This window comes from Camelus bactrianus, chromosome 5 (assembly GCF_048773025.1).
Source record: "Camelus bactrianus isolate YW-2024 breed Bactrian camel chromosome 5, ASM4877302v1, whole genome shotgun sequence".
Taxonomy (NCBI): Eukaryota; Metazoa; Chordata; class Mammalia; order Artiodactyla; family Camelidae; genus Camelus; species Camelus bactrianus.
Genome location: NC_133543.1, coordinates 89,035,091 through 89,058,736, shown reverse-complemented (window position 1 = coordinate 89,058,736; position 23,646 = coordinate 89,035,091). Strand labels below are relative to the sequence as shown.

Sequence of the window (23,646 nt, the reverse complement as noted above, 5' to 3'; positions counted from 1 at the left end):
CCCAGAGAAAGAGGCCGTTTCAGCAAAGCTGGCTTCACAGCTGGCCGGTGAATGAGCCCACAGCAGGGCTGTGGATGGCCAACGTCTTTGTTCCAGGTCTTTGCTGGCCTGTGGCTCCTAAATGCCATGAAGATTTGCATTCCTGTTCCCTGAGAGTGTCTCTTTGGAAAAATCCCAGTCTGGTCCAGGGATAGTGGTGGTGGTGGTGGTGATGGTAGATATTTTTTCACGTGGGCAGAAAGAGCTGAGAGGCAGACACCTCTGAAGAACCAGGAGGGAGTGGGGTGGGAATGAGCTGGGCAAGATGATCAGGACAGCAGTGTGTCCCCTTTCCTACTTTACCCCAGTGTTCCCCAGGGAGGGGTCCCACACTGAGGCTCCAGCAACATAAAGTGAATATAGTTTTGTCAATGGCTGCCTTCAGACCAAGTGAGGGTACTGGGTAGGGGGAGAGAGAGGGAGCCGAGGAGGAGAGGTGAAAGGTGACCCTGGCCCAGCTCTGCCATTCCCACCCCCACCCCCAGGGGGCCCTAGCTGGTAAAGTGGACCTGGGACAGCCTTCTTCCTGCAAGGAGGGGGCGATAGGATGAAGTAAAGGGACACTGCCTCGGCAAGAAATCAGCTTCACAAGCAAAATGGAGCTGGAGGGGAGGCCCCATGTGGGAAGGGATCAGCTGTCCCCAGGCCTCAGGGCTGGCTTTGCTCTCTCTCTTCCCATTCCTTCTCTACCCCTGCCCCCACCAGCTGGCCTCCCTCCCTTCTCTTCTCTCACTACACCCTCCACCACCAACTTCCTCAGGTGAGATGCCCCAGCTTCCCATTCCCTGGTCAAGATGGGACACAGTCATCTCAAGCCCGGCTAAGGCATGTCTGGGGCAGTTCTGAGGAGTTTTATCAGGAAACTGGAGGAGAACATTGGTAACCAATAAAGATTCTGCATGCAGGCCAGTTTGGTGGGCCTGCTCCTTTCTGCAGGTTTATCTGGAAACCCTGGCCTCCTGAAGCCTTTGCTTGTCATCCTTGAGTAACACCCCCCCTTTCAGGTGGGGGACTGGGGTGACCCAGGTAGAGAATACCTCCCTCCCTGCAGCCCCAGCACACGTGGGCAGAGAAACAGACCAGGGTATATCCCAAGTGCTCCTGCCCCCAGCAAAGAGCCCTGAAGGCTGCTTATCTGTGCAAAGTGCCTTCTGTAGGGGCAGAGGGGACAGGGAGGGGCACTTGTGTGTTCAGGGCGACAGAGAAATGGAGGATTGGAGGCATAATCCAGATTGTGGGCCTCTAGGTGGGAGAGAAAGGGTGTCTTTGGGAGCACGTTCATGCATACACACGTCTGCAGGGGGCCTCGTCCTGACCTCCTTCAGAACTACACCCAGTGACAGAGACCTAGGGAGGAGACTAGCCAAAGAAAGGCATTAGCACAGTGTCCTGAAGCCACTGCTGGGATCTGGCTGCAGAGGGTCATACAGCCCAACACTCTGGCTGCTCCTCTAACTACCAGCTCTGTGACTTGGGCAAGCATGGCTAAGCCTCTGTCCCCTCACCTGTAAAACAGGGAGATGGTAAGAATCATTCCTAAACAATGTGGGAAGATGGAGTGAGGCAATGCTTGTGAAGTGCTTAATAGGACACTTGGCACTGATAATTAATGGCAGCTGCTATTATTATTGTTATTGTTTCCCTGACTTCAAGCCCCTTCCACTACTGCCAGGGCTCCCCAAGGTGGCCATCTCCCCAACCAGCAATGACCATCCCCTGGGGCGGGAAGGGGTTTACTTATGCAGCAGGCCTCTATTACCTGACTCACTGCGCACATACTGGTGACCCAAATCCTCCTGGACGCTGGCAGAGAGGTTTGGCTGGGACAACCCCTTGTCCTTCCGAAGCCTAGAGAGGCCCCAGCGCAGGCGGCTTCGTCTTTCCCCAGGAGCTGGGAAGACCCAGGCCCATGAGCACCTGCCAGCCAGTACCAGAAAGCTCCCGCCTCCCGGCAGCTCCACACTCCCCCCACCCCGCGCCCAGAGAACTAGAGAACTTGTAGCCCCCACCCTGGTCTGCTCCACCAGCCTCTGCCCTTCAGCCTCCCGCTGTTCCAGCCCTGCCAGTTCCATCCTCAGGGCCTCCAGAAAGCCTTCCGCCTCTTCGCGGTCGGTGTCCCCGGCCCTCTCCTCGTCCTAGGGCGTCTCTCCAGCCTACCTATCATCCCAGTCCCACACCCCATCCCCACCCCAGTTGTTCGCACAGACTCCACTCTGTCCCGGCCCCTCCTCACCTGAGGAGCCCGATGTACCGCTAGCCTCGGAGCCCAGGGACTCCGCGGAAGGTGCGGTGGCGCCGGCCTGGGCGGCCAGCTGGTTGTGCGCGAGGCCAAGGCGCCTCAGACTCTCGCCCTCGGACGTGGCCCTGCGCAGCCGTCCGAATAGCGGCGTGCTGCGGCCCGACGCGCCCCCCGAGTCCTCGCTGCTGCCGCTGCGCTGCAACCGGCTTGACAGCCGCTCCAGCGTGGAGCTGAGCCTCCTGCGCACCGCCAGCACCGGGGAGCCCCGCGCCGAGCTGCCGCCCTCCGAGCTCTCCCCGTCTGCGCCGCGGGCCTCCCAGGCCGGGTGGCGCTGGGCGGGCGGGGTCCGACGCAGACGCTGGGACAGCGACAGCGAGAGGCGGCGGACGAGGCCCGGCTCCCCGACCGCCCTGAGGTCCTGCACAGAGCGGGAGCGCTCGGGCCGTCGCACCAGCTCCAGCGGCGTTCCCGCGGGGCTTGGCCGGTACATGCCGTCCTCCTCCTCCGCCCCGCGGAAGGGGCCGCGCTCCTCGGAGCGCGAGCGGCTCAGCAGCCGCAGCCCCCGAGACAGGGGCGACTCACGGCTGCGCTTGAACTTGGCCTCGAACACGGCTTCCGACTCCAGGTTCTCGATGCTGCTGCTGAGACTGCTTCCTGGCCTGCGGGGCACCGTGGGGACACGGGCTTTCTCGGCTGGCACTGCGGGAGCCCCGGCTGAAGGCACACGCTTCTTGGAGGCTCCCGGAGGTGGGGAGGCCACCCTGGCGAACACAGCCGGGTGGGGCTTAGGCTCCGATGGAGGTGCGACAGGGCCCTGCGGGGGCCCTTGCGCGTGGCCCGACAGCTGGAGCGACTGCATGATCTGGGCATAGGGTGTGAGGGGGGGCACCGGGGTTTGTAGAGCTATGGGGGGCTGTGTAGGTTTGTGGGCTGGGACTGGTGCTGGCATGGATTCTGGGGCCTTCTCTCGGGCAGGCTGGGGTGCTGAGGGCTGGGCATCACTGGGTGTGGTGGCAGGAGGCTCTGAAGACTTGGGGGCACTGGGTTTGGGGGCGCTGGGCCGCACAGGGCTAGGTGGCTGGGCCTCACTGAGGGCAGACAAGGAGGGAGACTCCTGCAGCCTGCGGGCCCCAAGCCTGGCCACGGGGATCTCAAGGGGCGCCCCAGCTCGGCGATGCCGGCCCCGGGGCTCCGCCTCACCCTGTGAGAAGCTGCTGCTCTTCTGCAGGCCTCGTGTCTCAGGTGGATGCTGGTGGCGGGGTGCCGCCTCGCTAGAGGCTGCCCGCGCCAGCCGGGGATCCCGGGCACGGCCCCCAAGGCTCTCCAGCAGGGGGCCTCTGAGGCCGCTGACCTTACCATCCTCAGGGCCGCCCCGCAGCAACCGCTGGCGCAAGGCCTGCAGCCTCTGGGCATACTCGCCCTCCCCCAGGCCTCCTCGGGTCAGGCGGGTGGCCCCCGGGCTGGGGCTTCGGCGCTGCGGCAGCTCAACAGACGCTGCCTTGTGCAGGCCCCGGCCCGGCTCCCTCGACCCGGCCCGGGGCAGGGCGCTCTCAGCTGAGCTGCCCCTCCGGAGCTCTCCCCGCTGGGGGCTGGGCCCAGACGGGACCTCCTGGCCTGAGGAGGGGAGGGCCTGAGGGCTGGGGGTCTCCTGATCCTGAGACGGGGCCTTTCCTTGCTCCTGCCAGTCCATGGGGGTGGCAGCTCCAGCCTCTGGGGTCCCCAGGGCCTCATCCTCAGTGGGAATGTCAGTGAGGGACACCCGGGAGCCCGAGAACTCAGGCTGCAGTGGCCGGGGCACTGAGGGCAGCTCCTCCAGCTCTTCCTCTTCAGAATCGGAGGAGGATGACAGCCCTCCACTGGGGGGTGGTCTTCTGGGCACGGCCACCCACACCCGCTCTGGGGGTGCCCGCAGCAGTTCAGGAATGGGGCGCAGCACCAGGTGGCACTTGTAGCTGATCTGGGAGCGCTGGAGACAGGGTACTAGAGTCAGACCTGAGGGACCCCTGGGGCCGAACTGACCCACTCAGGCCCACCTCAGCCCCAGGGGAGATAGCCCAAGGCAGGCAGAGTCAGGGGACAGGAGGGAAGTGGGAGTTAAGAGAGTAAAAAGTGCATGAAGATGGATGAGCAGGAGAGAGGGCACCTGATAGAAAAAGCAGTGTTAGAGAGAGAAGGCTGCAGGGGGAGAAGATGAAGGCACAGAGGCAGGGCCCTGCCAAACTCACCTGCCACCTCCGCCGGGAGAGGAATAGCTTTAGGTGATCCGTGCTCACCTCTGCGCCCTTTGCCTGTGTCTGCAAACCAGGAAAGAGTGCCTGAGGGAAAGTCCTCTGTCCACCCTAACCCTCCAAGTTTGGCAATGGAGAGACAATGTCCACGGGAGGGGACAGTAGACCAAGCAGCATTGAATCTGGGTTCCTGGGGCTCCCTTTCCCCTCGGATCTGTCATAGCAACTCCCACGGTCAACGTACCCACGTGTGGACAAATGCCCTGAACCTAAGTGGAGAAATAGGAAACCAGTGGCTCCAGGGGTGGGCTCTAGAGCTTATACTGGAGCTCAAGGCCCTGTCCTGGTCTACTGGCTGCCCTGGGAGACCCCTGGCTTGAACCCTGCTCCCCAAGTCACCATTTGTCTCCATCTAGAGCCAGCATCCCAGACATATGGAGTCTGGTGGGCCAGCCTTTGGAGGTGCCCCTCAGCCCCCACCCAGGTTGCTCTTTTCAGAGCTTGTTTCTGAGCTGAGAAATCAGGCTCCTACTCCAGGGACAGATACCAGAATGACCTCAGCCTTCTGTTGACCCAGCACCATGCTCATTGGATGATTTATTCAGTTACTCTTTCTGGCTCATTTGCTGAACCCCTCCCTCTGCCTGGCACTGTGCCCTGTGGTGCTGGGGTTTGAAGATGAATGAGTGAGAACTCTGCCCACACAGAGCTCAAAACCAAGAGGACAAGCCAGCCAGGCCACCCACCAACCATAGTGTGTGGGACCAGGGCAGGATGGAGGAAGGCCACAGGAGTGTGGAGGACTGGGGCTGGTCTCAAGAGACAGGGAGAAACCTGATGAGGATCCCTAGGATGGGGAGGTCCAGACCTGTGCCTTGGAGTCCATGATACCCCAAGCTGAGCCTCAGTTTCCTTATCAGCAAAATGGGAGTAATAATACCTTCCTTTACAGAGCCATTGTGAGACTAACAGATCATATGTAAATAAAATGCATTATCGTGGTTACTGTACACAGTAGGGACTCAATAATTGGAGCTGTTGATAACGTTCTCTCTCCTTCCACCTCTTCTACCACCACATTGCGAGACAAGACTCACTTTAATCTTTTTTTTAATGGAGGTACTAGGGATTGAACCCAGACATTGTGCATGTTAAGCAGGTGCTCTACCACTGAGCTATTACCCTCCGCAAGACTCACTTTAAACCACGGATGTTCTAGGGTCTCCTCTGCGGTAGGTCTCCTGTAAAGGAATGAGGATTAAGAAGGGATTTTTCATTCATTCATTCATTCATTCATTCATTCAATAAATGTTTGGGAAAACAGGGCCTCTAAGGAGTTGGGCGGTTAACTCCCTATGGACAGAGGCTTGGGCAGGATTTGAGGGGTGGCATGAGGGGACCCTGCAAGGGGGAGGCTCCTTGGGGCCTCATACTCACAGGCGATCCTGTACCAGCACTTTGATGAGGAAGCCTCGGGCCTCCCTGCTCAGGCTCAGGAATGTGGTCTCCTCGAAGGCCACGTTGTAGTTTCGGATGTTCATCAGCGTCGTCCGATCGTTTTCCCCAACAAACGGGGAGATTCCTGTCAGACTGTAGGGGTGGAGAGGGCTGGGTGAGAGGGGGCAGGGTCCTGGGGCTGGGGCAGAGACAAAGGTGGATGCCAGGGGAGCATAGGGCCAGGGACAGATGGAGGCACCAGAGCTGTGGGGCAGGCAGAGGCAGGGTGAACCTGGGCAGAATCTTGCAGATTCTTGCCTGCCCTGCCCCTATCCAAACCCAGGAATGGGCGGGGAGGCAGTAATGCCTTGAATCCTGGGCAACCAGGTCCTTCTCCTAAGCCCATACTCTAGAGGACCTGTTCCATCCCTCCTCCAGCCATGCCCTTTCCCTGAGGTGAGGAGTCTATGCCAATGGGATATGCCCCAGGAGCCAGGGCCTCCCCCTCCTAGTCCGAGTTCTGGACTAGTTCCCTGCCTAAATGGCACTGAGCCTGCACTGGCCTCTCCCTGTCCTGCCTCCCAAGCACGCTGCCAGCGTGCCCGCCCTTATGGGGGGGCGTGGTGGTGGACAGAGCTTGGACACACAGTCTGGATGTCCACATTCGTGCACATGAGGCCCCTTCCAGTGCAGGAAGGAGCCACAGTATGGAGGAGAAAGGGGTGGGCTGCAGGCCCCCAGCTGCTCTCTTGCCCCAGGCTCTGCAAATGTTAGCAGTGGACCTGCTTGGAGACTGTTAGAAGACAGGGGTCCTGAGTGCAGAGGGGTCCTTACCAGAGGAAGGCAACAACACCCACGGGCCTGGTAGAAAAGAAAGGAGAGTAGATGGGTAAGAGGACAGCCCACCTCCCACCGGAAGTGAGCAGTTCTCTTGCTACTGCTGATCTACTAAGGAAGCATCCTCCTTGTGAACACTGCCATGCACAAATGGGCACAGGGATGCCTCCTTTGGGGAGGATCCTGAACCCAGAGGTCCCAACATGCCTGGAGGACTCAAGGGTCATGGCAGGGCCAGCCTAGGGAGCCCAGAGGAGTCTAGGGACCAAAAGGCTATGTCTGCCTCACTGGGGGAGGCAAGGTGGCTGCAGGCAGGGAGGCCTAGCACCTGGGGGTGGGGGGGGAGAGGAGCCAAGGACTATCAGGGCTTAGGCCTTGAGTGATCGGGTCAGCCCTGGCAGATGAGGGGCAGGTAGTAACAAGGGCAGGAGGCCCCCGTGAGCAATGCCACCAGCCAACTGTCTGAGAAGGAATCAGAGTAAAGCTGTTCTCTGCCACCAAACGAGTCCTCAGCATGGCACTGAGGGAAGCTGCTCTGGCCCACCCCAGCAGTCCCAGATGTCCATAATACCAGATGTCAGTGACTCCGGATACAGGGGTCTGGTTGACAATCTCAGGTGCCACAAACTCAGGTGTGCCGTACTGGCAGTACTGCGGCTCTCCTGGAGTCAGCTCCTGAGCATTCCCGAAGTCACAGATCTTCACCTGCTCTTCACCCTCAACACCGTCCCATACCAGCAGGTTCTCAGGCTGCAGGGCACAAGGCAAGACGTGGGGACCGAGTGAAGAGGGGAGGACACCCCACTGCCTGGCTCCCACAGGTTCTGCCTGCTCCCCACTTCCCACCTGCATCTCACCTTGACATCCAGGTGCAGCACATGGTTCTCGTGCAAGTAGCATATTCCGTCTAGCACCTGCCGCATGTAGGCCCGGATCTGTGGAAACAGGAGGCCCAGAATCGGGGGGTATTATGTTTGATCACCAGCAGGATTATGGTAAAAAGTCAGGCCATGCCTGGGAAGTGGCCTTCAGGTGGCTGGTGGAGGGGGCTGAAACATAGGTTTGGGGTTGCTGAGATTCAGGGCTTCCACGTACAGCTGCACAGGTTGCGTGCAGCAGAATTATAAGAGGGAGTCATTTACATGATAATCAGTAGAATTGTGCAGTGCACAACTTGTGCAGCCCTACAAGGCAGGACAGCACTGAGACTGAACAGAGTCTAGGTGGGGCTCCTTCTGGAGAAATGTGTGAGGAATACTTACGTAAGGAAGATCGGGAAACAACAGAGTTAGGGACCAGGGTAGGTCTGCTGAGATTTACCGAGTACAAGTCCCAGGGTGCGGGTCTGCTCTGATGGGTGAAGGGGACTCTGCTGCCTGCCTAACAGTACTCCTCTCCACCACCACCCCTGCCTATTTGTGGGCACAGATGGCATGCCCAGGATGCACCCCTTGGGTCTCGGAGCTCAGGTGGTTGAATGCTGGTGCCCAATCAGGCCCCTGCCACCCACTGCCCTCACCTCAGACTCACACACGGTGGCTTTCCTGGCCATTCGCTCGAGCAGCTCCTCCGTGCAGCTATGTCCCAGATCAAGGAGAACAGTGACCAGTGCCAACAGCTGGGCCCGCCTTAGGCAGCACCCTCCACCCACAGAGCTCAGGTTGGGTCCTAGCTCAGCACAGGCTTCTCCTTCCCCTTAAAGCACATCTGATACCAGATAGCAACTGCATCTTCCTTCTTCCCCCTGCCATCTGGGACAGCCCTGCTTGGACTCTCACTTGCTGTGGGATCTCAGGCAAGTCATATAACCTCTCTGAATCTAGGTTCCCTGTGGTGTCAAATAGGGATAACACTCCTCTCGCCCACCCTGTGAAGTATCTAGAAGGATCAAGGTGGAGCAGTGTTTTGTTGACTGTTTATGGAACTTCTTGCCCCTATTTGAGAATGACCCAGAAGGTCCATGACACATAATAATTTGTCATTTTGCTGAGGTTTGGGTCCTAACAGTGCAGACTGGGAGGCTAGTATATAGGACATGGTCACCCTGCTAGCCAACCACCCAGCCTCCTTACCTCGATATTTGTGAAACTCCTAGAACACTGCCAGGCACACATTAAGTGCTATGTAAATTTAAGCTAAAAAAATGTTGGTTTTCACACATATGCCTCCAGACTCCACTCTAAAGAATTTGTAAGACATCTTCAGAACTCCCAATTGTCAATGGGACCACTTTGTAAAGTGTAAGTCATGTTGCTAATTGGCTGTTACAATGATCAGTCATTCAGGCCGTGTGTCCCCCACCCGCCCAGCCTGCCCTAGGATACAGCTCAGTGACAATGACCAGTCCCCGGCGCCTCTCAAAAGCCTCGTGGAAGTAGAGGACGCAGTCATGCTGGAGTCGGGCCAGCAGCCGGGCCTCCCGCCACGCTGATGCCTTCGGCTTGGCCTGACTGGGGATGAACTTGGCTGCAAACTCCAGGCCAGAGCTACGCTCCACCACACGCCGCAGGTAGGAGAAGGCACCCCTGGGTGAGGACGCAGGGAGAGGATGGGGATCAGACACTGCTGAGACTTAGACGCAGCCTCTCTCGGCCCCCGGACACAGCACCTGCCCCAGCCCCACACCTGCCAATCTCCTGGTGGATGTCATAAAAGTCGCTGAGCCTCCTTCCTCGCTGCTCCTCGTCTTCCCCGACCCCCTCCACCTCCATAGCTGTCTGAGCTGAGAAAGAGATGTCTGGTGTTAGGTGGGGAGGGCAGGAAGGAACGAGAGCAGAGACTGGCCCAGGCAGGGCAGACAGAAGACACAGAAGAGAAGCAAGAATGTTGGGGGCCCAAGGCAGTGGTGCTGGGGCTGGAGGATGTGGTGGTCAGGAGTGAAGGGCCGGGTTGGGAGCTCACATCAGATTCCTGGGTGAGCACTTTGCCTTGAACTCCAGCCCACCTGAGTGCACAGCCAACTCTGCTTTGCAGGAGACTTCACCAGCCAGGTTTCGGGCAGTGCAAGTGTAGACGCCTCCGTCCTGGTCCCCCGCGCTGAGCACCACCAGGGAGCACTCATTCTCCTCGTACACGAAGCTCACATGGTTGCTCTCTGTCAGCAGCACCTCATCCTGCAGAGGTGACTGTCACCTCCAGTCCAGGCCTGGCTTCACCTCCACCTGGGACTCAGCTGGAGCTCCATGCCAGAGACCCAGTCTCACCCCTACCGCAGGTCCCAGTTATCTCCACCCTAGGGGCCTTGCTCAGACCCAGAATAGGTTCCACCCTTATTTCTCATGAATAGTTCTGCAACCCCTCTTCCCACCCTGCCATGGTCCTCTGGTTCCTCAAACCCTTGCCAGTGTCACCAGCACCTCTGGGTCCCACTTCCTCCTCCTAACCACACCTCTGGCAGCTCCTTTGCTCTTCTCTGTCCTGGCTCCCCTGATCTCTCCCACAGCCCCAGGAAATCCCTCCTCCCTTCCCCCTAGGCTCCTGGCCAGCCCCATGCTAGGACTCCATCAGCCTCTGACCTTGTACCACATGATGTCCGGCAGTGGTTTCCCCTCAACCACCACAGCAAAGCGAGCAGTTTCTCCAGCCCCTACCTCCACGTCCTCCATGATGGACTCAAATCGAGGGGCCTCTGAAACACACAGGATTTAGGGTAGGATAGGGAGGGGGACAGAACGTTGGGGTCACAAGGGCCTGCTTCCTCAGTCCTTCTCTAAACCCTCCCTCAGCAACTGGCTCAGACATAACACCAGACAACCCCCCACCTCCCAGAGCCCCAGCATCCCACCCTGGGACTCTCAGACTTGGCCCCGGGAACACAAGAGTTCCTTGCCTGGACCAAGTGCTCTCTCTACAAATCCAAATGTGATGTTCTCCAAATCTCAGAAAACCTAAGCCAGGGAATGCAGGCTTGCTTTGTTTGGATCTCAGTATTTTTGCCAGCTTCGAAATTAGGAGATTTTTACACACAAAAGAAATCTGGATTTCCTGCCTCTCTTGGAAAATCAGGACTGGCTGTCCTGAGCTGCCTCCCTCACTGCATTAATGGGCTGGTGAGGAGTGGCCCGACACTGCCCCCTGTGGGTGGCTGCCCTTCTGCGGGCTTCTCTGACTTTACCTGTCCTGGGCCTTGCAGGTGGCTCAGTCTGTGACCCTGAATGAAGTTCACGGATGGCATTGCCTCTATCTTGAAGTTTTCTCTCTGAATCTTATTTAAATATTTAAGGGGACTTCTACCATCTGGGAGCTGGCAAGATGAATAAACGGGTACCGATTCTCGGTTTAGTTCTCCCACGTGAGACTGATTTTATTCTCTACACATATCATGCATTTGTGGTATTTCCTGGTAAAGCAGTTTCTAATTCTCATGACGGAATTAAATACATATTCCAATGTGCTTGTGCTTTTCGGAGAAGCCTGTGACGTTCTGGTGCCCTCCCCCTCCCCCAGCATGTTTGAGGATCCTGGCTTTAAGGGGAGTGAGAGAGATAGGCCCTGAGGGAAAAGCTGGGCAGGGAGCACCTCATGTCCAAGCACATAGCTCAACTTTTACGCAGATAAAGGGGGAGGTCATCCTGGGAGCACAGAAGATGCATCAGTGGGGCAGGTGTGGAGGAAAGAGGCCATTCTACCTGCCTGTGGGAGAGGGGGTGGGGCACAGCAGGAGGGGGTGCAGATCCAAGCCCCAGGCCTGCTCTAGCCCTGGCCAGCTGGGTCAGGGTTTCCCTCAGTTACTGTCCCAGCCAGGCCCGCTGCAGGGTTCTTGGTGGCCAGGGCCTCCCCAAACCTTGAGTCTCCTCCTATATCTGGGAAGAAAGATGAGTCCTGGAGATGGTACTGTCAAGGAGCAAAGTGATGGCTGAGTAGGAAGTGCTGGGGTGGGGTAGGGGGAAGCTAGGCAAAGGGGAAGACACATAAAAGGGAAACCAGGGGCCCAGATCTCCTGCAGCCCCACCCTACCCACCCTCCACGGAGGGGCCAGTAGGGTCCCCGTTATCTCCTCCTCACACACTCTACTGCCACCTCTCTTCTAGTTTAAAGCTGCCTGCCCTGCTCTCTAGGAATCTGGTCATAGTCTGCTGGGGGTGGGGTGTGGGTAGGGGTGGGGGCAGTGGCAGGGGTCCATCTATGAAGGTCAAAGGATCAGAAGGTTTTAAGCCAACTTCAATGATTTTTTTTAAAGCACCAGAAAATGTACGTTTACCCCATGATAAGACGGCCTGTGCTAACTAAAATGTCACTTCCTTTGCATTTGGTTGGAATCTTATCTACTCAGCAGGTAACACTGTTTAGCTCATGCTGATCTGAAGTTCTGAGTGGCAGTTACATATGTCTAGAGTTAATTAACAAACCAGAAAACAAGACAATTACTACTTAATGCATGCTACGGCCTGAGAGACTGTATCTTGAAAGGAGAAATTATTAAAAGGTCCTCACTGCAAAGATGGGGAGGCTTGCCAAAGAGGCTTGTGCAAAAGGGCAACAGCCAGGATCCCTAGAGCTGAGAGTCTGGTGATAAGATGAGCTCACTTGGGCCTTTTTCTTTTTTAAGTTGACTTGGCCCCTCTCCCGGCTTTTTATACTTGAGGTTCTACTTCCTGTTGTGTTTAACGCAGGAGCTAACAGCATAGTCTGGCTTTGGAGTAGGGCACCTAGCCTTGAATCCCAGCTCCTGACTGATTAGGTTATGTGACCTTGGGCCTATTACTTAGCACAATCTCTGAGCCTCAGTTTCCCCATCTGTAAAATGGGGATAATAACCGACTCCATCTTCCAGGGTTGACAGAAATGTTAAATGAGGTGATACATGTAAGATACTTAGCACTGAGCCTGGCACATACTAGGTGCTCAATAAATATCTTTATTAGTACTATTACTGTTATTGTAACTAGGACTGGTATTATTGTGGCCATTAAATGGCCCCTGAGAGGGGAGACCTAGGCTTGGCAGGTGGGTGTGTATCCCTGGGGGTGTGAGGAGAAGGCTGTGGGCCTCAGAGGGAGGAGAGGGAAGGAGGCCGGCTGTCACCCACCTGCCAGCTCCAGTGTGACTGAGCAGGCCTGTGTGCCATGGCGGTTGCGGGCAGTGCAGGTAAGGGTCCCCATATCCCGGCGGCTCACCCGGCAGATCCGAAGACAGTACTGGTCGTCATCTGGCTGGCTCAGTTCGTACACACCTGCCCGGGCCTCTAGGAGGGCCCCTCGGCAGCTAAGGGACACACGACAGGGAGGTCATGCAGGATCCAGACCTGGTCACCTGGAGCTGGGCTGCCTCATGTGAGGCACAGGGCATGCAAGGCAGAGCCCCACCTCCTCCAGACGACCTGGGCCTCCACATGGTTGAAGGTGACGGTGACACTGGCAGGCTGTCCCTCCACCACATACACGATGTCTGGCTTGTCCAGCACGGCGGGCGCCTCCTCCAGGGGCGGGCCTGGGAGGAGGAGGGCTGGCTTTATGCTGGGTTTGACACCAGATCTTCAGCACCCACTGCTCCTTGAACCCTCCCAATCACCATGCAAGCTCCATTTTTCAGATGAGGAAGCTGAGGTTCAGAGGTGTTTAGCAACTTGTCCAGGGGAACACAGCCAGTAGGCAGCAGAGCTGGGATTGGACTTCCAGCTGGTCTGACTTAGAGCTTCAGCCTTGTCAACTGCATGCGCTATTTCCGGAGTGGGAAGGAAGCACTCTGACGAGTAGGGGTCACGGCCAGCCAACCCATTCCCACCGTAGTTTTCATGTCCAAATCAGCCCTGGAGTCTCCTCCATGGACACCGAGCTCCCTGGCCCAGCAGCTCTTGCCCCCACCCCCACCCCCACCCCACAGGAACCCCCCGACTCACCATGTTCCAGCAGCTGCACTGGCTCGGAGGGGGGCGAGGGCTTGCTGCTGCTCTTGATGGTGGTGCTGAGGACCCGGAAGCTGTGCTGGATCCCTTTACGCAGCCCCATGGCCGCCCACCCGGGTTCCCGCAGGCCCGAGGCCAGCGCTGTCCACTGGTCCGAGCCCAGCACCTGGTGCTGCACAGTGTAGGTCAGGGCATCTGGGTCTGGGGGGAAGGCAGCTGCTAGAGATGGGCCTTGCTGGGGTGCCCTCTGTCCCTATTCAGCTGGCTTGGGAACCAGGAACTCAACATCATTCTGCTCTGAGGACCTGCCTCAGCTTCTCCTGTTGCTTCTGCCTGTCCCCCATCTGCTCCTGCCCAACCACAGGCCTGGCCAGGCTCAGAGCCAATGAGGTGTAAGATGTGGGGTCCAGTTACAGGCATAGGGGGAGCTTGACTTAATCCCAATTTCTTGCTGCTACCTGAGGTAGGGAGAAGCACAGAGCAGGAAGAGATGCCCAGGGAAGGAGAGGGGTTTCCCAGGATCATGACCCAAGCACCCACTCCCTTTGAGAAGAGAAGGGAATGTGGCAGCCCCCACTTTGTCTCCTCTCCTGATCTGGAGCCGGAGCTTCACCCACCATGGAGAGGGGACCAGCAAAGCCCCTCCTGGCCATGCTCCCAGTGCTCCATCTATTCCCACCCCTCACCTGTATGCCCCTATGCCCCTGTGCCCTGCTGGGCCTTGCTCTCCCTTCCTGCCCACCCTCGGTCCCCTCGGCTAAGACTGCCCTGTCCATGCCCCCATCCCTACCCACACCCCTGTGTGGTCCAGACCCACCAATGGCCATGTCCAGACTCCTGGGGGGGTTCCACATGAGCTTGATCATCCTCCCAGTCACAGCCACCACTTGCGGGGCACCATCTGGGGGGCCTGGAACCACATCTGAAAGCCACACACAGAATGTCTGCTGGGTTTTAGGGCCCCGTGGCCCCGCAGGACCACCAAGCTTTGGGGCAATGGGCTGGGGGCTGGGGACATGGTCATAGGGGCAGAGGCAAGGCCAGATGGCTCCCCAGGGGACCAAGGGGAAGGGAGCTGGTGTGGAAGCCACTCCCTTGCCCAGCGTGTGGGTAGGCCGGAGGCTGGGCCGTGGATGCACCTGACCAGGAGGGTACCTGCCTCACCTGTGACATAGAGGTGGGCATAGCAGGCAGCTTTGCCCAGCTTGTTGGCGATGACGCTCTTGTAGACACCAGCATGCTGAGGTCCCACGGCAGGAAACACTAAGCGATGGACATCCCTGTCTGGGGGGGAGGGACAATGACATTGTCCTGAGCTAGGGGCATACTCTGGGGGATGGGTCCATGCCACCCAGGCCTGGCCATCCACCCCCACTTGCTACAAGGAGCAGAGCAGATGCAAGAAGGGTGTCCATCATGCAGCAAACTCTAGGTCCGGGCTGCCAAGTCCACACCTGCAGCCCTGGCCCCTCTTGCCTGTCCCTCTAGCACTTCAGGCTCAGTGACTTCTCATCTTCCTCCCATACCAATTCACCCTCTGCAGGTTCCTACCCCGTTTACTGCCCCTCATCTCCGCATCTCTCGGGGTTCATGACCTCCATGTCCAAGTTCTGACAAGACTTTGTGCCCAAGTGCCTTCTTCTCCATCCCCAAGGCCACTGGCCATGAAAGCTTCCACCAGTGTGGTCTGCATTGCATGCTACCTCTTGATCTGGAAACCTTAATGGCACCTACTGCCAATCAGGTGGCATCCAAAGCCCAAACTCCCACTGAGCCATGTCTCCTGCTATGCCTCCACATTCTGACCCTGACCTGCCATCAGGTCCCTGAACAAGCCACATGAGTTCCCTCTCCAGGTCTTTGCTCACAAAATTCTTCCCTTCTGGAATGTTCTTCTCTTACCTAAGGCTTCCTTTTCCTTCAAGATGCAGTTCAAGTGAGTGCCAGTCCTGGGAAGCTTCCTGTCTGTGCCCCTGGTCCCCTCTATACCTCCATCCCTGACTCCCTCCCCAGGACCTCCAGCACCCAGCCGACTGCTTTGGGTGGTCCTTCCTTTTTCCTTCACGTATCATGCCTTCTGCAAGCTCCTTAAAGACAGCTGATTTGTCCTGCCAAGCCCAGAACCTGACGCCTTGCATACAGTTAAGTGCAAAGTACATTAGATTATAAATTACAAGAAGAGTTGTCTGCACTATGCCTAGACCATGCCAGATACTTCACATGCATTTTTTTCTCCATAAGCCTTTCAACAACCCTGCAAAATTATCCTTATTTTACCAGTGAGGTCAGAGACATTAACGAACTTGTCCAAGATCATACCACTAATAAATGATGATGCTACAGCCTGAACTTGCTTCCCTCTGATTCTGAAGCTCTCTCCCTACCCTGTGCTCCCTGCATGATGGTAAGGAGGCCATCCCCGGGGGGACGTGAAGGGGAAGAGACCTGCACTGTCCTCCTTCCTTGACATCAGGGCCATCCCCAAACACCCCTCCCTCCTCTTAGCGGTTATCTCTGCATGGAACAATCACTGGTTCATTTATCTCTGTTGACACTATTTATACGGGAAGAGAAGCCCAGGGCTGCCACTGATCCCAGATACAGACAGAAGCAGAGACGCCAGCTCAGATCCTGAGACAGACACCCACCCGGGGCCTCAGGGCAGAGTGAGAGACAGGAAGCCTGTGGGCTGAGCAAAGATAGCCATGGAAGGGGTTGAGGGGAGGGTCAGAGCCACGGTGGTGACACAGGAGATGGGAGGGGAGAGTGAGACATGGGCAAAAGGGGACGTCCTGGTCAGGAGGTGGACACCAGAGTCACGCCATTCCTGTCTGCCTTTGGGCGAGTCACTATCCCTCTATAAGCCTCAGTTCCCCAATCTGGAAACAGGGATAATAGCACCTGCCTCACAGGTCTGTGGTGAGGAAGGTGAGATCATCCCCATCAGCCTCGAGCACCCAGGGCCTGGCACTCAGGAAGGTCTTAGTAAAGGTGAGTTTTGTCACACTGCAGCCAGAAGAGGAGCCCATCACAGGTCACGGGGTGGCACTGCTGGTGGGGAGGAGGTAGACCTTCTCACAGGAGACTCAGATTCCCTCAAGGGTGGAACTAAGATACTCCGTGAGAAAACATCCTAGGCTGAGAGGACATGGTCCCAAATACGTTCCTAGGTATTTTCCCCACTCTTTCTTCTTTATTTGCCTTTTACCAACCCCGGACCAAGCATCCATTTGATACCAGACACTGCCCACACTGGGCTTTTCACTAGAATTTCTCCAGGAGGCTGTGAGCAGCATCGCTTTATCGACAAGGATGCTGATGGTGGCAACAACGCGGTACCCATAAGAGTAACACTTATTGACCCCTTGTTATTGGCCAGGCCCTGCCCTAAGTGCTTTCCATGCATTCACTGATTCAATTTTCATCACAAGCCTACCACAGATGAGGAAACTGAGGCACAGAGGGGTCCTGTAACTTGCCTGCAGTCAGTAGCAGGCTGTACTGCCCATCCAGTAAATGCTAACAGGCCACCAAGGCCCAGACTGGTGACCCAGTCGACGGGTGCTGTGTGGGCTCAAGGGCTCAAGGAAGGAAGCAGTGGCCTCATAGCCTCTCTGCGCTCCCCTCTCCCAGGCACAATGAAGGTTGCAAAGCAAGACCCAAAGGTGGGAGAGGGAACTGCAGCAAAAAGGGTGCTGGAGGGGACACCCCCAGGGTCCCCTCCTGGACACGTACACTGTGTCATGCGCCGGTCATCACTGCTCTGGATGCGGTGGCCATTGTGGAACCAGGTGATGGTGGGGTAGGGCAGGCCGGTCACCTGGCACTCCAGCATGGCCTCCTTGGCCAGTCCCACATCCAGGTCCTGCAGTGGCCGCAGGAAGTCAGGCATGGACAGCCGCTCCAGCTCGCCCTGCTCGGGTTCCTCGGGGATGGATGGCATCTTCTCCAGCTTTGAGCTGGAAGAAGTACACAGCTGCCCAGAGGCCCAGAGCCGCACCTCCCACCACAGGGCCAGGGCACCACAGAAGCACCCCTGGCAGCCCCAGGGGCCCCAGGCAGTACCTAGGGCCAGTGGCCGCCATCCGCGGCTCCTCCACATAGAGCTGGGCTGAGCAGTGGGCCTGGCCGTGGCTGTTGGTGGCGCTGACCTCGTAGAGCCCTTCGTCCTCGCTGCCCACGTGGGCAATGTGCAGCGAGTGCAGGCCCCCGTCCTGCCGAAGCCGCAAGTTCTCGCTCTCCTCCACGGGGCGGCCTGGGCAGGGAGGGGCAGGAGGACAGAGCAGCCTCAGCTGGGGACCCCGCCCTCTGGCCCTTGGGGGGATCCCCAAACATCTACAGGGTGGAGAGCCATACCAAAATGAGTCCAGGTCACAGAGGGGGGTGGGGTGCCGCTGATCTTGCAGTCAAAGCGGGCTGCGCGGCCCTCCAGCACCTCCATGTCCTCCAGGAGCCGTGTGAACAGGGGCGCCAGTGAGGGCCGCACCGTCAGCCGGGCACTGCAGGTCAGCTCGTCTGGTGGGGAGGGGTCAGCAATGGGGCGGGGAACACCATGCCCCAGGCACCCCAGCTTGAGGGTCCTGCTCTCATACTGGGCAGGAAAAAGAAGCTGGGCCAGAAGCCAGAGCCTGGGCAGAGCCCAGCAACATTCCAGGGCACCAGAGCAGGGCAAGATCTAAAGACTGGACCATCTCAGGAGGGTGAGGGTCAGCAAGGGTGGGTGGAAGGCTGCCACGGGGCCTGGGGATATGACACGAGTCCAGGGCCCGGCCTGACTCTCCTCTCCTCATCTCATCCTGCTCAGCTCAGCTCTAAGGCATAGAATCTGAGCCCACTCCCTCCCCCACACCCCTTTCCCCGACCCTTAGAACCCTCCTCTGCCCACCCTGGTCATGCCCACACTCCCTCACCCCCACCCCAGACCCAGAGTAAATTCCCCTTTGCCCCACTCGACCACCCTACAAAGAATCTTCTGGGGGAAATAATGGCCCCTTATGCTGACCTGACCGTTCCTGCTTACAGGGATCACCTTTAGGTGCTCATCACCACAACTGGGTGAGGCACTATACCAGCTCTTCAAAAGAGGACAGGGGCCAGGTCAGAGACGTCATTAATAATGACAATGGCGGAGATTTATTAGCTGCCACCCTTTGCCAGGTCTGTGCTTTGTTCTGTACATACATCAGTCCTCGTTAGTCCTACCCATCCCCCTAGGAGGTAGGTATTATCATGATCCCTTTTTATAGATGAATAGTCTAAAGCTCAGAGAGATGAAGTGACTTGTCCAAAGTCACATGCTGGTATGTGGCAGGACAAGAACTGGAACCCAAGTCCAGGTGTGGCTGGTATACTTCAGTAGCTGGCTCCGACAGGAAAAACAGCGAACATTCATACAGAACATGCTGAGTCAGGTGCTACTCCAAACGCTGGTGTTATCCAAGCAGGTGTGCTGCACTATCTCCCACCCCACTACTCTTCTCCCAGGAGGCAGAGCCCCGTTTTCTGGGCGTCTTATTCTGCACCCAGCTCCTCCACCTCCACTCCCCTCCCTCCAGTACCTGGGCGCCATGGCAGCCCTCAGGCCCCAGTGGGCAGTTACCTTTGGCCGTGCTGAGCTTGCAGGTGTAGACGCCACTGTCGTCCTCATGCACAGAGGTGAGAAGCAGCTTGCATTTCCGGCCATCGAAATGCATCTTGCATTTGAGTAGCGCAGGCTGCAGCAGGCGGCCTCGGCACAGCCAGTCTACCTCCACGTCGGCAGGACCCGCCACCAGGCACTCAAACAGCGCCATCTCCCCGGCCCCCACGTCCACGTCCTGCAGGGGGGCCAGCACGGCCAGGGACCGGCTTTCAGGGTGTGCTGGGGGTGGGGAAGCAGCCACAGAAGGCACGCATGGAGCAGAGAAACATGGGGCAAGGGAAACACACACACGCACACACAGAGAGACAGACAGACACAGAGAGAGAGATGCATTTTGTTCCTTTGGAGACAGGGAAAGCCCGCCCACCCAGCAGGCCAAGACAGCAAGGAGCTCCCAGGCCTGGCTTCAGGATGGCAATCCCACATGGGCCAAAAGGGTGAACTCAGAGGAAGCGGGAGGGAATCAAGGGCATGAAAACTGAGAGGGCCACATAGGGGCAGAGACGGCGGCGGAAAAAAAAACACAGCACACCAGCTGGGTACAAACTGGACTTTATTTGAACTAAGAAACAGGTATTTCCGAGTATTTCCACACCCACTACAGCCGGCCCCTACTCCTATACCAAGCCTGGCTAACACCCTCATTCCCAGACAGAGCATCCCCAACTCTGACAGTGAACAAGGGAGCCCCAAATGGGCCCTAAGCCTGCCCAGGGCCAGGATTCAGCCAGGCCTCCTCAGCACAGGGCCCAGGGGCCTCTGGCTTTTGGTCTCTTGTGAAATAAAGTGTTGTGCCATTTGAAACCCGTTTCTGGAATGATCAGTGATCTGCCCCCACCAGGAGCCCCTTGTCTACAGCCCCCTGTCCCTCTGGACCCCTCTGTCCTACAGATGCCATGCCCTGTCCTCTCCCCCTCTGCCTCACCCCACATCAGCTCAGAGGCATCCTTCCCTGACTGTCACAGACACACAGACAGACAAACGGAAAGACAGACAGGGCCTGTAGAAGCGGTAGCACATGCACTCGCTGGGTGCTCCCCTTTGGGGAGAGACTGGGGGGTGGTTTTGATACCCCTCATGGCCGCCCCTTTCTGGCACTCAGTCCGTGTGGGGGCTCCCAGCCTGCCCAGCCATATGTCCACTTGGGGAGTGAGGGGTCCATGGGGTCTCATGGGCTATCCCAGGACGCTGAATGGGTAGGGAGGGGAGGGGAGGCTGGGACAGGGTCCGGGCCGGCAGGGTCTGTGGGCAGGAGGCAGTGAAACACAGCGAGGTCCGAGAGGTGTCTGAGACAGGGGCGCGGCTCGGAGGGTAGCGGCGGGGAGTGCAGGCGGCCCCCTGAGCTCACTCGCCTGTGTACAGACAAAAACCTCAGTCAGCAAGCGGCAGGTTAGTGCAGCACACGCACACGCACACGCACACGCACAGGCACGCACGGGCACGCAGACCTGGCTAGGGCCCCTCTAAAATGGCCAGGGCGGCACTGCCACTTTCAGCTCCCCTGAGGTCAGCCCTGGGGTAGGTGGGGAGGGACTGCAGCCAGTCAGAGGCTAGGTCTCCAGGGTTCCTGGGCAGCTAGAGGCCCTGGATAACCAAGCGAGAGGCATTCCCAGGAGTCAGGAGCACCCCAAAGCCTGGGGGATGTTGGGAGAAATCCCAAAAAGAGAGAAGCACTGAGACGTGGGTTAATACAGAGAAGCAAGGCAGAGCCAGACCCTGAGGGGAAGGAGCAGGCAAGGGAATGGGGCTGCGTTGGGGGGCTGAGAGCTGAAGAATTCAGAGACGGAGGAAGTAGCAACCCCAGGAACTGGAGGCACAGGACAGGGGAACTGAGGCAGGTGGGGCCCAGGGAGGTGACCATGACTCTCAGGGTCTGGGCTCCAACAGGGGGCTGAGAGTATCCTCATAGCTGGCCTCTGCCAGGAAGGAAGGGGTGGTGGCTGAGTGCAGAGCTGAGGAGGGGTTCCCGACCCTGACCTGCCCAATGAGAAGGGTGAGTGGAAGGTCAGGCAAACAGCCTGCCCTCAAGAGGAAAATCACTAGCCCCTGGGGGCAGCCTGGCTAGGGCCTGTCATCCCCACTGTCTGGAAGGTTGCCCCGACTCTGAGGGCCCGGCCTTCTCCACACTTCCCAGCTCTGTTTACCCTGGCACCCCTGGGGTCCCTGCGATGCTCCATGCTCAAGTCACTCCAAGGGCCCCTCCGGACGGGTCCAGCTATCAGACTCTCCCCACTGCCACCCCCAACCATAATACCTTCTGCACAGCAATGGGATGGGTAGAGGAGACAAGAGAAGAATGGAAGTGGGTGTAAGTAAGGGTCCTGTCAAGGGCAAGGTGACAAAAGCTCAGAAGAGTGCGGAGAGGACGGCCGGCGACGGGAAGCAGGCTGGCACTGAGGCAGGTGTGACTCAGCATAGGGAAAGCAGTACCAAACAGCAAGCCGAGCACTGAACAATATGCTGTGTGGTCTTGGGCAAATCGCCTCCCCTCTCTGGGCCTTAGTTTATTCAACTACAGCATAAGCAGCTAAACCTGGGGACCTCAAAGGTCCCTTTGGTTCTGGCATCCTAGAACTAAGCTTGTGTGAAAGTTGGCAAGTGGGCAGGGACGAGGTCGGGGCCAGGATGCGGGGGAGTTCGTGGAGAGTGTGAGGTGCTCACCTCTGACCTCCAGGCGCGCCTCGCACTGCCGAGCGCCATACTCGTTAACTGCTTTGCAAGTGTAGAAGCCAGCGTCGCCCCGCTCAGCAGCCAGGATCCGAAGCCGGCACAGCCCACCCTCTGCCTCCTCTGCGAAGCGCCGCTGGTCTGGGCGCACGGGCTGACGGTTTCTCAGCCTGTCAGAGAAGCAAGAACTCAGTCCCAGACCCAGGGGCCTGACCTGCATGCACTGGGGAGTGGGGCTGCAGCACCAATCAGGCCTTCCCTCTCCCCACATCGTCTGTCCACTTTCCAGATCTGTCCCCACTGACCCTGGGCACCTGGGTTAGGGCTAAGTTTTCCCCCCCGACTCTGTCATATCATCCCCTCCAGGAACTTCCAGACCACCTCTGCCCACCTGGGTCTCTCCTTTCTTGGAATTTAACCGCACTTAGAGTAGCACCAAGCTATTCAGCTCTTACTGATTTTTAGATTCTGTGTAGTGTTTTTATTTATTTTAATGGACAGATAGCTCTCCCACTTCCCAAAAGAAATATGAAATAATTTATAATATCAAAAATAATCAGTTAAAAGTGAAAAATAGAACCTAAACCAATAGAAAGCTAAGCAAACTGAATAATCGAAGTTCAGGCATTTGGAATGAAACGCTACAGCTGAGGCCTGAGTTTAACTCTGGGCTCTGGCAGCTCAGAAAGAAATTATGTGCGGGTCTAGCACAGGGCTGGGCACAGAGCAGGCTTCAAAAATCACCCTATTGTCAACTGATGGTGGTGGAGACAGGGCATAGGGGGCCAGGCTTCTCCAGGAGTAAGATGACTCCTAGCCATTCATCCCAAGTGGACAGGCAGGAAACCATTAGTTCCCCAAACCCCTCCCTAGAGGGGAAGCCCGGAAACAGCCTGGACCTCAGGCAAGGGGCGGGGCATGTTGGGGGAAGCAGCACCACCGTACCTAGGATGAGGCCCCCCGGGCAGATCACGGGTTGGTCTGCAAAGGGTCCACTGCCCTCTACCCAAAGCCAGGCTTTGCAAGGTGCAGCCTGGAGCAAGTGACACTGGCAGATGGTGGTCAGTGGCTGCTACTCACCAGGAGACCACCGGCTTGGGCTCGCCCTGCACACGGATGCTCATGGTGACATCTTGGCCTTCTCTTACTGACTGGTCCATAAGTGATACCTGAAGGGGGACCCCAAAGTGTCAGGGGAGACAGGGCCTAGCTTTGGCTCCTGTGGGCAGGGGGTTCTGGGAGAGGGGCCACTTCCACACCAGTCTGACTGAGACCCAGGGTGGCCCCAAGAACAAGGGGCCACACAAAAGAATAGGGGCACCCAGGAGGCTAGGGGCTGGCCTCAGGGATCTGACCTTAAAGGTTGGGGGTGCCTTGGAGCCAGTGTCAGAGGAACGGCGGTTCTGGCCGGGACTGAGCTTCATGGTGGGGGCTCGGGGCCAGGTCTCCCCGGGCTCCGGGAACTCCTCTGGGGGGCTCAGGTACTCCTCATCAGAGGTGATGGGGCTGCTGAAAGGGGATGTGGATCCACCTGGAGGAGAAACAGAGGAGAGGCAGTGGCATAGAGAGAGATGCCAGGGGCAGAAGGGGGCAGAGAGACTGAGAGAGCTTGATCGATCAGCCCAGGATCAAGGTCCTGATAAGGTCTGAAATGTCACAGAGCCCACGAGCTGAGGCAGCCCCCCTCACCAGCCCTGCTCTGACTTCACTTCCT

At 57.8% G+C, this 23,646-nt stretch overlaps 1 protein-coding gene across 16 annotated transcripts in view; it reads right to left on the bottom strand.

Annotated features, from left to right (window-relative positions):
• Positions 1 to 23,646, bottom strand: part of SPEG (striated muscle enriched protein kinase) — a 55,199-nt gene that overhangs the window by 6,245 nt on the left and 25,308 nt on the right. For 13 of the 16 annotated variants that reach the window (XM_074364365.1, XM_074364352.1, XM_074364353.1 and 10 more), the window contains 25 exons: positions 23,288 to 23,463; positions 23,013 to 23,101; positions 21,927 to 22,102; positions 19,224 to 19,484; positions 17,981 to 18,139; positions 17,690 to 17,879; positions 17,360 to 17,583; positions 14,789 to 14,908; positions 14,442 to 14,546; positions 13,619 to 13,825; positions 13,086 to 13,209; positions 12,809 to 12,984; positions 10,296 to 10,408; positions 9,725 to 9,893; positions 9,406 to 9,502; positions 9,105 to 9,305; positions 8,300 to 8,357; positions 7,638 to 7,715; positions 7,352 to 7,530; positions 6,778 to 6,804; positions 5,944 to 6,096; positions 5,705 to 5,747; positions 4,504 to 4,572; positions 2,273 to 4,244; positions 1,799 to 1,930 (listed from right to left, as the gene is read on the bottom strand). In XM_074364365.1, the coding sequence (XP_074220466.1) occupies positions 1,799 to 1,930; positions 2,273 to 4,244; positions 4,504 to 4,572; positions 5,705 to 5,747; positions 5,944 to 6,096; positions 6,778 to 6,804; positions 7,352 to 7,530; positions 7,638 to 7,715; positions 8,300 to 8,357; positions 9,105 to 9,305; positions 9,406 to 9,502; positions 9,725 to 9,893; positions 10,296 to 10,408; positions 12,809 to 12,984; positions 13,086 to 13,209; positions 13,619 to 13,825; positions 14,442 to 14,546; positions 14,789 to 14,908; positions 17,360 to 17,583; positions 17,690 to 17,879; positions 17,981 to 18,139; positions 19,224 to 19,484; positions 21,927 to 22,102; positions 23,013 to 23,101; positions 23,288 to 23,463 (5,298 nt within the window). Of the gene's footprint in view, positions 1 to 1,798; positions 1,931 to 2,272; positions 4,245 to 4,503; positions 4,573 to 5,704; positions 5,748 to 5,943; positions 6,097 to 6,777; positions 6,805 to 7,351; positions 7,531 to 7,637; positions 7,716 to 8,299; positions 8,358 to 9,104; positions 9,306 to 9,405; positions 9,503 to 9,724; positions 9,894 to 10,295; positions 10,409 to 10,440; positions 11,583 to 12,808; positions 12,985 to 13,085; positions 13,210 to 13,618; positions 13,826 to 14,441; positions 14,547 to 14,788; positions 14,909 to 17,359; positions 17,584 to 17,689; positions 17,880 to 17,980; positions 18,140 to 19,223; positions 19,485 to 19,801; positions 20,618 to 21,926; positions 22,103 to 23,012; positions 23,102 to 23,287; positions 23,464 to 23,646 lie in introns of those variants that run through there. The other 3 variants (XM_074364361.1, XM_074364362.1, XM_074364364.1) reach the window with 3 other exon arrangements.